The sequence below is a fragment of the Crassostrea angulata genome, chromosome 5 (assembly GCF_025612915.1).
Source record: "Crassostrea angulata isolate pt1a10 chromosome 5, ASM2561291v2, whole genome shotgun sequence".
NCBI classification, from domain to species: Eukaryota; Metazoa; Mollusca; class Bivalvia; order Ostreida; family Ostreidae; genus Magallana; species Magallana angulata.
Window position 1 is genome coordinate 41,303,378 of NC_069115.1, and position 13,272 is coordinate 41,316,649.

The window sequence follows — 13,272 nt, forward strand, 5'->3', positions numbered from 1 at the left end:
TTTTCTAAAATAATACTAATCCCTTGTATTGTTCAGAATAGTATCAGAGTTCTGTTTTAATATAAACCAGTAGAGAGTGTAAATATAAAGTTGTAATAAAATGTTCTTTGTTTTGAAATTCATTTAAGTTGTTCTTTTTATACAAAATATAACATGTGGTAATAACAAACAGTGTTCAAAATCAGAAGTCCAAAGAAAAATACAAAACAGGAGCAGAGCAAACACGGATTCTAAAAAAAAATAGAGGTAGGATCAGGTGTTATGGAGGAGTGAGCATCCTCTGATGAACGGTCACACCAGCTCCGTGCTCTTTGTCGTAATCGGGAACAAGAGGCCCAGGGGCCACATCGCTCACCTGAGCAACACTTGCCTTAATTCTGATCAAATTAGCATTACAGTATCAAAATATCTTGACAACTGAGTACAGTAGATCTTGCTAAAAAAAAATTGAAAATCTGCCAAATTTTATCAACCTCTTATTTTTTAGTAAATACCAAGCCCCTTTTGTTGTTGTACCTGTAAGAAGATTTTTCTCTATTCCTATATACCCCCCCCATTTCATGGCCCCATTTTTCTCTAGGGAATCATGGTTTCACTAGACTTAAATCTGCATAACCTTTGCTTTCACACTAAGTACTGAGTTTTGAACCGAACACTTTCCCAGAATAGTTTTAAAGATTTTCTCTTTATATTCCTATGTAAATATTCAAACCGCCATCACGGTCCCGCCCTACCACTAGGGACTGTGATTTTGCAAACTTGAATTTACACTACCCGAGGATGCCTCTACACAAGTTTAAACCCTTTCTGGCCAAAAAATCTTTGAAAAGAAGAGTTTTAAAGATTTTCTCTTTATATTCCTAAGTAAAAATTCATCCCCCATTGTGGCCTCACCCTACCACTGGACTATTATTTAAACAAACTTGAATCTATATGATCTGGGGATGCTTCCACTCAAATTTGGGCTTTCCTGGCCTAATAGTTTTGAGAAGAAGACTTTTATAGTTTTTCTCTATCTATAAAAATTCATCCCCCATTGTGACCCCGCCCTACCCCCAGGGACCATGATTTGAACAAACTTGAATCTACACTTCCTAAGGATGGTTGCATGCCAATTTGAGATTTCTTGGCCAAATATTTTTGAGAAGATTTTTAAAAGATATTCCTATATTAAACTTGATCCCCCAATTGTGGCCCCACCCTACCCCCCGGGGACCATGATTTGAACAAACTTGAATCTATACTATCTGAGGATGCTTCCATTTTAATTTGAGCTTTCCTGGCCTAATAGTTTTTGAGAAGAAGATTTTTAAAGATTTTCTCAATATATTCCTATGTTAAACTTGATCCCCCAATTGTGGCCCCACCCTACCCATGGGAACTATGATTTGAACAAACTTGAATCTACACTACCTGAGGATGCTTCCATTTTAATTTGAGCTTTCCTGGCCTAATAGTTTTTGATAAGAAGATTTTTAAAGATTTTCTCTATATATTCCTATGTAAAACATGATCTCCCAATTGTGGCCCCACCCTACCCCCGGGGATCATGATTGGAACAAACTTGAATCTACACTACCTGAGGATGCTTCCATTTCAATTTGAGCTTTTCTGGCCTAATAGTTTTTGAGAAGATTTTTAAAGATTTTCTCTATATATTCTTATGTAAAACATGATCTCCCAATTGTGGCCCCACCCAACCCCCGGGGACCATGATTTGAACAAACTTAAATCTACACTATCTGAGGATGCTTCCACTCAAATTTGAGCTTTCCTGGCCTAATAGTTTTTGAGATGAAGAATTTGGCTCAGGTGAGCTAAAAAAGGTTAAGTTTACAATACAATAAGTTGTTAAAGTTGGTTTCTGGAAGAAGAGACTTTGAAAATTTTCTTAATAAATATTGACAATTTTTTTACTTTTTTAATCTTTAGTTTTTAAGATCTGTGTACAAACATAGAATTGTGAGCAAATCTCTGTATCTTGCTTATAATTCGAAGCTTAACATTCAAATATGGTTAGTAAATAGAAATTGTAAACAATTAGAACACAAGAAACATGCACTATAACAAATAAAGAACACAATTTATTTTTTCGAAATGAATCATATATATACATGTACATGTATATACCTACATATTTCCGACAGCAATATCAAACTCTATTTAAACTGAATAAACTTGAGAAAATGCCGAGCATCTCAACAAAACCTATTGCATTAATCTACCATTACGCAAAATATAATGCCGAATTACCGATATAATGAATTGTATTTCAGTACTTTTTTGATACATCAGATTTTGCTTAATTTGCGCACGTAAACAGTTAACTGTTTGATTTACCGAAGTCTCTGTTTGATTTGATGCGTAAAAATCACGAAATACAGACGATAGTTCTCAGGTTACAAAGCATAAATAATGAAAACGAAACGAAAATCAGAACAAGCTAACACCATCGTCATGTGTGAAAACTGTCAACGCATTGAAATATTTAGCCTCAATTTACTTCACAAAATCGGCACCGATATATTTTGCATGTTTCAAAAATTTCCGTTCATTCGCAAACTGTTGCACAACAAGCAAATTCATCATAGTCAGATCGACCCTTTTTCGTATAATGTCATGGCTGCTTTAAACACAGAACCTCGTTTTAGGTGTATGGAATACGAGTCTTGGTAAAATGGGTACGCAAACCCGAGCCGTGGCAAAAAAAAAGCCGGGACAGATCGGCAATCGTCAATTCCAAATACGCATTATTTTGCAGCAATATTTACAGCAAATACAAATATACTGGTCCATCAAATATCCTGAAATTTTAATGAGATTGGCAGATTAATAACTGCCTATCTTTTGTTTTGCCCAGGCCAAGTCTTGTCTACCCAATTTACCGGATGCCGAATCCGAAGCTATTAAACTGATTGAAACACGCCTTTCCTTTATTATTATTTTCGTAATAACTCAGATTTGAAACAGAATTAGACCTTAATTTTTGCAATTTATATTTTCCTTCCCATAAGGATAATTTATGCTTAACTACGTTGAATTGGAATCAGTAGTTCTTGAGAAGAAGATTTTTTAAAATGCACCCCCCTTTTTCTACAGTTTCAAGGTTTTCTCCGCTTTGAATACAGATCGGACTTTTATTTCTGCAATTTATATTCGCCCTCCCATAAGGATGCTTTGTGCCAAATTTGGTTGAAATTGGATAAGCGGTTTTAGAGAAGAAGTTCAAAATGTAAAAAGTTTACAGACGGACAGACAGACGGACAGACGGACGGACAGACGGACGGACGGACGGACGACGGACAAAAAGTGATCAGAATAGCTCACTTGAGCTTTCAGCTCAGGTGAGCTAAAAACGGAAAAGTCCATTGCCAATTAGGTGATTAATTATGGTCTAACAATTAATATGAAAAATGTCAGTTTGCATGTGACCCAGTGGGAGATTGTAATGTTGAAAAGGTCGCTGTATCAACTATAGAACTTACGAAAAATCGATAGGCTATTGTTAATTATAAGGGGTATGTGTCTTCGGAACTCTGTAACTAGAATATCATATGCTCCCATTAAACACAAAACACCTCTTATTTACTTCTTATAAGACCCAACACCAATTTCTAGGGAGATTACTAGATAGGACGTGTAAAATTTTCTACATAGTGGTTTTTCGACTCTCTCATCCATTTCACATTATTTTGTAGCTTTTTAGACACCTTTTAACACATTTCCTGCAAAATGTTGACAATAAGTACAAAATGCATGCCACAGTTTTACATGTCATAAACTTTCCGGTGTATACATATAATTCATTATTTTCCCCATCCACCTACTTTTCGTGTCATTATACCTCCCGTATGTAATTTGCAATTTTACTGTGCTAAGCCAACCCAAAAGTCATACCCACAAGTTTTGTATTTAACTTTTGATTCTCATGTACTTAACATTAACAATTCTCAATTTTTCAACAGAAAAAATAGACTGATTCTCTAATCGAAACAGTTCCTCGCTACCTAACATGTGAAGTATTAATTTTTTTTTTGTAAATTATTTTTATCTATTTGTTTTGCACGTGCGATAATATAAAAATATGACTTTTGTTCCATTCATAAAATGAATTACATATCCAGCAAACTATTACATGTAAATATATCCTTTGGATACTGTATTAAATGCCTTATCAACCTCGTAAAATACTTTAAGAGTTTTGAAATTTTACAAAAAATCGTTGTACAAAAAAAGGTCGGCAATAGCAGTTTTATATTTTTGCGATTTAAAAAACAAAAACAAAGAAATCGCAAAATGTAGTAGATAATAGGAATCTACAATATTGTTAGCATTAACATATATTTAAAATTTTAATATATACATATTTTACAATATATCATAAATTCAGTAATTCTATCATATTAAAGGAATGAGTTGTTGGTTTCACATAGCTTTTATATATTTTATATTTGTATTTGAATTTATCTGCAAGTGAAAAAGTAAAAAAAAACTGTAAAAAAAATCAAAATACGTGAATTTTGACAACAATATAAACTTGCTTTTTAAATCTTTCATAATTGACTTTCGAAAACTGACTTTGTACTAACAAAAGTTCACGGAGACATCTAGTTAATAAACAATATACATATGTATTATTTTCATGGTTTTGATACAGTTAACTTTAAAAAGTCGGATACTGAACGCCAATTATTAAATATTAATCAATTATAATAGTAATGAATGCTTTAAAAAAATCGTTTTGCAAAGTTGTCTATACTCTTGGAAAGTTCGATTAATGTTAAGAGTTTTCATTGAAGCCGTTTTGCTCAAAGAAAGGTTTTAATTTTCTCCATTATTACTGTTCTACATATTGGACAGAGTTCCAGCTTGTCGGCACATTCCTCGCAGGTTGCCAAGTGACAACATGGACGAAACGTTATCATAACCCGATTAGCATAACAAACTTTACAAAGCAACTGTTGTCTTATTCTGTGAGCGTCGTCATTCATCTTTTGCATTTCATAACGAAGAAGTTCACAATTTGGGGACAATTGCAGATGCTTTTCGGTCACATCTTCATGAAACTCCAATGTCATTTCAAGTCCACAACAAAAACATGTCACAGTGTTTCCTGAACCTGGATAAAAAGATGTGTTATCAATCACAAATGCAAAAGTATAAGGGTATAGACACAGGTGCCATCCCTTCTTTTTTTTTTTATCCCTAACCCCCAAGAGGGGATCTGATTTTTTTTTCAAAATGTTTGTTTTAAGTAATTTTGTGCAATGAATGTATACATTAGATTATAAATATGTCATAAAAGGTTAATTTAAAGAAATAATGTCCCGGGAATCTAGATACTTGGGGTGGGGGTGGAAGGGGTGGCCGGTCCTGTCCTCAAGCACCTGTGGTTAAGATTGTAAATGTATGTCTCCATAACACAAATGAACGTAGATATCAATCGGTGGTTCACTATCCGATCAAATACATGTAAGTTGCAGATTCTCATTTCGAATATACATTACTACTTACTAGTATATCACATGCATCAACAGTATGCACCATCCTAATCTAAAGTGGAGTTTTGCGTCTTAAAAACTGATTACATCGTATCAGGTGCCAACATCTTTAATAATAAGTGAAATAATCATACAACGGAAAAGGTCTAATTAAATTGGTTATATACAGATATTTTTATATATTATATATCTTTAACATATTTTTGGCTATTCAGAGAAAAAAAATCGCAATTTAAAAAAAAAAAATTATCATACTTTTGGGATAGTGTATCCTATTTGCGTTTTACTATATAATTAATGTAGTTTTACAGGTATCAAGTGCATACAATTTCTTCTCTCGTGTGAGATAAATAAATGCATTTTTTTAAATATGGTAAATATAAGCATCCTCTTATTTCATAACAGATGTCAAAATCTTTAATAAAATTAGGTTAGAAAAAATTATTTAAGCCGTATTGACATCACCAAATGACAATCAAACACAGCGATTTTTTGACATAGTCTCTCACCTTTGCAGAAGAATCCAGATTTGGCCAAATTGGGTGCTCTTTGTTTGAGATTTCCCGTGGCCATTTGGAATGACGCTTCTCGCAACAGTGCTTCGGTATAATCTGAGTGTCTGGCAGACGATATGATTTCAGGATCCCGTAGATAGGCGGAATCAGACCGAGCTTGCACGTTAGCCTTCTGCTCTGACTGCAAGGCGTGGATACACTTTGGATTCTTTTTCAAATGTTCTTTCAACGGATTGTCTCTTTCCGACCAATTGTCATGGCTTACGCCACACGCGAAGCATGCTGTTTTGGAGTTGTATCCTATAGTAAAAATATTTCCGGACATTTGGTATAGAGTTTAAATACATATCTGCATTATAAAACTCTTCAAAAAAATACTTCCATAACAAACACAAAAAAATTATTAAAACCATGCACAATGCCTCGTCCTTTTATGAAAAAAATATTGATATCATTGTGATGAAGATAAATTATTATACAAATATTAAACTGTCTTTGATGATTCATCTACAAAAGTAAATTCATATCATTCTATGGTATCTGCCATAAAAAACTGATGTGTAATTTTTTTTGTTTGCTATTTTTTTAAGTGTTATTTTATCATTTATGACATTATTCTATCACTTAAACAAAAATCATATCTGTCAAATAATTCCTCCAATGATTTTTTTAAAAATTGGCAAAATAATTTGAAACAATGTATAACATCTATTTAGTGCTTATCATACATGTATTTCATATTTCCAAACTGAATAATTGTGTAAAAACGTAAGCATTGCAAAGCACAGCATTGCATACATTTAACGATTATTATAAATTAAGCATGTTAAACTTTATTCAAATAAATAACGGACATTAAATTTTATTCGTTCGTGATCAAATAGACTTTCGAAACTAAAGCGTCAAGAACGATAAACATTGTAGTAAAGAAATCGCAATCGTAACTACTCGACCGTTTTTCGCCAGCGGAAAAGATCGCATTTTCTCGGGTCTTTCCGGCAGAGAATTTGCGAATTTTATATAATAACAAATCTTTTCTTTGAATTTAGCTTCATTTTTTTCCAAAACAGGTACTCTCTTTTCGTTTATTCAAAATGCATGTTAAATAGACATATAGCATTATAAATAATATCTACATGATAAATCTACTTTCGTTTTGATTTTTTTTTTAAACAATACATCCTCTTAAATATTTTTAAAACAATTTACAAATACAGTCTAGGCTCAAAGACATTATTTAAATATTGTTTAATGCCCTATTAATTTTTATAGCGTTTATCACAAACCTTCATAGAAAAAGCCAGCTTCAGCTAAAGCTCTGGCCATTTTCATTAGACCGTTGGCAGAGGGGTCACTGAATGATAGTACACGAGTTTCCTCATTTCTATAGGCGGGATAAAAGTACCGAGGACGAGTGGGTTCCAAACATGATTTCACATGTACATCACCATACCCACCATTTGAAAGATTAGTAAATGCCATGTTTACATAATCCTTCACAAAATGGTCGCCATAGTCGTTACTAAAAACACTTCCGGGTCTCGTGTATCTATTTTTAACCCTCTTATATAAACAATCTATGTTCTGAAAAAAAAAATGCTGCTGTAGTTAAAAAAAGGATCCATGTAGAAAATGATGTCATTGTTCGATTGTTCGTCAAATAGCAGGCCTCCAAAATTTAGGACACCAAAATATCCTTGAGATATCAATGTCATGCAGGGATCTATACGGGAGTGGATAGGTCTGCCCCCCCCCCCCCACCCACACCCCCACCCCTCCCCCCCTACATCCCTCGGAAATTCCTAACTTATTGAATTTAAATGGTAAATTAGATTTAGCAAAACTAAGCTTTACCCCCTGCCAACATCCCCGACAAACATAACTGGCCTTTGAACCGCCCTCCCCTTCGGAAAAAATACTGAATCCGCGCATGAATTTGGCGAGATCAGAGTACATCATGTTCAAAACATTGCAATTTTTAAAATTGAACATTGATTTCAATAAAATGCATTTTAAATTCTTTTATAAAGGCAAACAATGAACAAGTCCCAGCGGATATCAAATTCGTGAGATGCATATCTGTTGTTTAAATATATATATCTTCCTCCTAAAATGTACTTTGCGCATGCAAGATAACACATGTCAACATGTAATAATAGTACATTATGTAATAAGTTAAAACATGTAATAATAGTAATAAGTTAAAACTATGTAATATACTATACATGAAAGTAACATATATTCTAAAATATTCTAAATCAGTTATTATTTATTTACTAACGCTAGTATCTGACATTGTTCATGTAAGTTGTATCCAATTTTTCATTACATCAAGATGCGACCTAACTTTTTGATATGCGTTTTATGGGCTGTAAAATGCATGACAGTAGGACAGTTTTTAAATGTGCAATGAAAGTGTATTTCAATAAGCAAAAAAAAAAAATATCATAATTCAAACTTTTCATATCATGATTCGCCTTTGAGAGAAATTATGGAAATTAATATATTTTATCTTTTTCAATGAAAAAAGAAAAATGAATGCAGGAATATAATAATAAACCATTAAAAATCAAAGAACTAAATGTATAAAATAACTATAATGATTTAACAAATTAGTTTCTTAATGCGAGTTGCAAAAATCCAGCCAAGAAAATACAATATAATATCGAATTTCGCAGTTTGTATTAATAAAAAAATAATGCAGATAAACTGAAATTCCCTGCTCTCCTTTTTCCATATTTTCAGTTCTAATATTCCGTGCGTTATGAAATGAAACAGAAATGCAATGTCAACTCGGCATGATTGTGGATGGGGAGGGTGGGTGGAGATAAACTCTAGAATATACACAGTATGATACAGTTACTCAAAAAAACAACAGACTGTGTTATTTCCAGTTGACCCTAAGCGCGAATCCAGAAAATTTATGCAGGGAGCGTCTGTACCGGTGTGTGTGTGTGTGTGTGTGTGTGTGTGTGTGTGTGTGTGTGTGTACGGTGGGTGGGTGTGTGTGTGTGTTCGAGGTGGGGGAGGGGGTCCTAGGCCTATCTCTGGTAATTTTACGCTGTACAAATTTCCAATATACAGACCCCCCCCCCCTTATGGTTCGGTGCATGTCCTCTTCTTTCTTTCTACAATACAAAACAAATCAAAGAATGTCTCACCTAGATAATAGAATCCATCTTGGGCAAGTCTACCGGCTTGTTTTTTCAGATTTTCTGGTGCACTATCAAATGACAGGATACGAGTTTTCACACTTGCATATGCAATGTTTTTTATCCGTGCAGAGTCTTCATTCTGCAGACCCTCTGCCATAGCAGACCAATTAACTAAAAATAGCAAAGGGGAATTTTGCGTTACATATCGACAATATACACAAAGAAAGATAACTCTTAGTTCTCCGTTGACTGAATACAGGTGTCTTTTAAAACAACACTAAGTATACATTATAGTAGCAAAAAAATTCAGAGCCATACATCGAGGCAAGATACATAAAGTTTGATTCAGGCATGTAGTAATCCCCCCCCCCCCTTTTTTTAAGGAGACATTTTCTTTATTTTCTGGACCCCCCCTCCCCATGTAATAATAAATGGAAGAGAAAATAAGAAACTGAATAATGAAATTGAAGTTACCAGGAGTACTCAACCCCCCCCCCCCCCCCCCCCCCCCCCCCCGGTAGGTTCCTTATAGGAATTTTATATTTTGAGAGTTTACCTTTTTTCATTTTTTTTCTTCTCTTTTTTTTTGTTTTTTTGCGAAGATTTTTTGGTAAGATTGCCCCACCCCCCACCCCCCACCCCCACTTTAAAAACGATGCTACATGTACGTGCTCGTGTTTATGTCGAAGTATTGTATTGTTTATTACCAAGAACCATACGATTCATAGGTTTAACATATATACATAAATAAAGTGAACAAACATATGTAGACATTTTTTTAAAAACATCACAATCTTGTATTTGACTGCGTGTGTACATAGCAGTGTGCAAAATGTACATGACAAAAGTAAACAGGATAATGAACAGTATATTTTCAAAACAGAAACAATAATTATATTTTTATCATAATTTTGAGCATTTATGTAGGTATTTTCCCAAATTGAACAGCCCTTTGATATTCTTTGTTGAAAGTAATTGAATAAGTTTAAAGATAGAAGACATTCATAATAATATTTTTTATATACAACTTTCTTATTTCCTCATAAAGGTAACGTTAAGACATACTTGTATGCTTAAAAATCAAGCATGGGCCTTTTCACCCCTCTGGAAACAACACGCATTCAAATTCAAAACACATCGTATGATTACAACAAGGGACAGTCAGAAATTTTACACTTTGCTTTTTATTTTATGAAACAAATCCAGCTCTGTCGCCCATTTTTGAAAAATATTAAGTAAATTTCTTACGAAAAAGATGCATTTTTAAGAATTACTAGAGACGTGATATTCTCTCTCTCTCTCTCTCTCTCTCTCTCTCTCTCTCTCTCTCTCTCTCCATCAGCTTTTCCATTTGCTTGAAACACATTTCGTGATATATACAGTCAGGGTAAATCTTATGCTTTTTCGAGCATTACTGTAAAATTAAAACAATTCTTTTTTATGTTTAAATAAAATGAATTGTTTTGATTTTGACTATTTACTGGAATCAGTTAGTCTAATGTTTTAGCAATTGGACTTTCGATTCTTTAAGTTTAGATTTAAAACCTAACAGCTTTTAAGCAGTTGGCATTAATATAAGTGATGCCTTTTTTTTAAAGCTATACACGCTATAATTTGCGTCATTTTTGAATGACAGTGAAAACGCATGTGTTTGTCTACTTATAAAAGTTATCCTTAATCTGTAAATTACAAGGGTGAATTCCATCTCGTTACAAAGATATAGATTTTTAATTGTTTATTTTCCTGCCAAGAAAATATACCTTTTCATGAATATTGATGAAGGAAGAGCAAACCCACCTCATTGCGCATGTCCGCGGAGAACTAGGTGGTCGTTATTGTTTGCCTAATTAGATATCCAACTTGATTTTTAATATGCTTAACAGTTGTTAATTTGAAATACATACATGTATATGAGTAAAATACGCTTGCCATCCACGATATACCCTTACTTCTGCATTAACACTTATAGGATCTATAAATAGCACATAGGGGAAAAACACAGGTCTACGTCATTTCTTTAAAGGAATTATTCATATCTACTCACAGGCTTGTATTTTTTTCTTTTGTTTGTACTCGTATATCGGACAAATTTATGCTTTACTGAAAATATCCGTTCCTTTGTGAAACTATCACAATTATGAAGATGTTGACCCTTCACCAGTTTTGGTATGATAGGCTAAATTTAGCTGTCGATATCACGTGATAGATTGATATTCACGAGGAGGCATTACTTTCCTGGCAGGAAAATAAATATTTTTTATTGTTTAATATTTGATATATTTGTTACGTGATCGAATAGAGCATTATAATTAACAGAATAAAGGTAACTTTTATTAGTAATCAAACACATACATTTTCCCCTTTATTCAAAATTGACGCAAATTATAGCGTGTATAGCTTTAAATTTTCAAAACATATATTTGCCTATATAAGGTAGAGGCTAAAAAGGGCGAAACTCATTTTCATGTATATGCAAGTGTCCCTTTAACTCCGAATCTGGTGAGCATGATCCTCTAGCGAACTAGGGCTAGTAGTAATTGTGAACAGTACTTTTGCAAATAAATATGTAAGATTAATATTAAAATATGAAAAAAATATATTGTGATGACAACGATAAATAGTTATAAAATACCCATTGGAATAGTTCGTAATATAAAGTTTTTCTTGCACTCGAAAATCTTTGGCAGACCAATGGTTTTTTCTTGAATCTTGTGATAAATATGATCAACATACGCATGTTAACTCCACCAATCCGCGGCCGCGCGTAAGAAGAAAAAAACCCAATTCCCTCTATTATTTACTATTAGACTCTATAAATGCTACAACCCATATGGAATGATTTTTTAATTAAGGTCAGACTCGACCTATCTTCCATTTTTTCTATTATTTCCTATTTCCACAATTTGAAGATTTCCATTAAGTAATTCCATAATTATGTTTTCATGTTATATGATACTTTTTTAATTAAGTTATAAAGAGTTCAATTTAAAATATATGAATATTAATATGACTTTATTTATTTTATTGCTATTTTATGGAAAATTCTAACTATTCTAGTTCCTAAAATAGCCTGGAACCATGAAATTTTGGGAAGTAACAGGTTTGAATGTTAATGAATAAGGAATAATATATCAAGGAAAATTATACAAAATTGATGAACGTCTCGTGTCCTTAAGTAGTTTGTTGCAATAAAAGCTCTTTTACATACGGTAAAACATATATCAGGAAGAATCATGTTCCACTCACGTTAAAAATATTTTCATTTTGTTAATAAGATAACTTCCTGTACTATAAAAATAACAAATACATATAATACAGGGTATTATTTCATTATTATAAAAAGAAATACTTTAACGTCATGAGCCCGTGAGAAGAACGGTACATTTTCACCTTATTGACGTGTCACATCCACCTCGGCCAAAGTTTTAACTGTAGATCTAGACCCGTGGAACCCAACCGACTAAATATCAGGGCTCACGCTGCCCATCGCTTTTCGTTGCTTTTTGCGATTTTCCAAAATTAAATCTAAGTAACTTGGAGTGGGCGGCTAGGAGTTTGAAAAATTACGCACTTTGAAAAACATTTTCAATGTGCATTTATTTTTGGACCTAGCACGCTTACCACTGAATATGAAAAAAACAAGGGTCAAATACAGAATAGGACAAAAAGAGTTCTTGTGTGAAATAATTTTAGTGTAGTGATAAAAAGTTATTATTTATATAGTTAATCAGGTTACATAATAACGGAGTGTTGACAGTAGTTCTTCCAGCAAATTAAAATTAATTTTTGTTTTAGTTGTTTTTTTTTTTTAATCATAAAAGGATCGAAAAGTATTTTTCGTATTTTGACAAAAAAGGATGAAAAATAAATAGATCAAATATTCATCGACAGCTTGACAGATCGGAGGGTTGACAGGTCGATGAGATAACAGGTCGACGGGTAGACATGTTGACAGATCGACGATTTAACAGGTTGATGTGTAGGCAGGTTGACGGGTTGACCGGAAGACAGGTTGACAGGTCGATCGATGTTTAACAGGTCGACGGGTTGATAGGTTGACAGTTGGATGGGTTGACAGGTAGACAGGTTGAGGGGTAGACA

General features: G+C 33.3%; 1 protein-coding gene across 1 annotated transcript; it reads right to left on the bottom strand.

The window, feature by feature from the left end:
• Positions 1 to 103: 103 nt before the first annotated feature.
• LOC128184003 (baculoviral IAP repeat-containing protein 2-like) lies at positions 104 to 7,576 on the bottom strand. Its single transcript, XM_052853272.1, has 3 exons — positions 7,303 to 7,576; positions 6,011 to 6,316; positions 104 to 5,119 (listed from the first exon to the last, which is right to left on the bottom strand). Exons 1-3 carry the CDS (start codon positions 7,496 to 7,498, stop codon positions 4,809 to 4,811), a joined length of 813 nt encoding a protein of 270 aa, XP_052709232.1. The 5' UTR covers positions 7,499 to 7,576; the 3' UTR covers positions 104 to 4,808.
• Between the last annotated feature and the right edge of the window lie 5,696 nt (positions 7,577 to 13,272).

Excerpts from the sequence above, each read along its gene's own strand:
- LOC128184003 (XM_052853272.1), bottom strand. The coding sequence starts at position 7,498 with ATGGCATTTACTAATCTTTCAAATGGTGGGTATGGTGATGTACATGTG. Across the intron at positions 6,317-7,302 it reads AGCTGGCTTTTTCTATGAAG|GATACAACTCCAAAACAGCA; the intron begins GTTTGTGATAAA and ends TTTTTACTATAG. Across the intron at positions 5,120-6,010 it reads ATCTGGATTCTTCTGCAAAG|GTTCAGGAAACACTGTGACA; the intron begins GTGAGAGACTAT and ends CTTTTTATCCAG.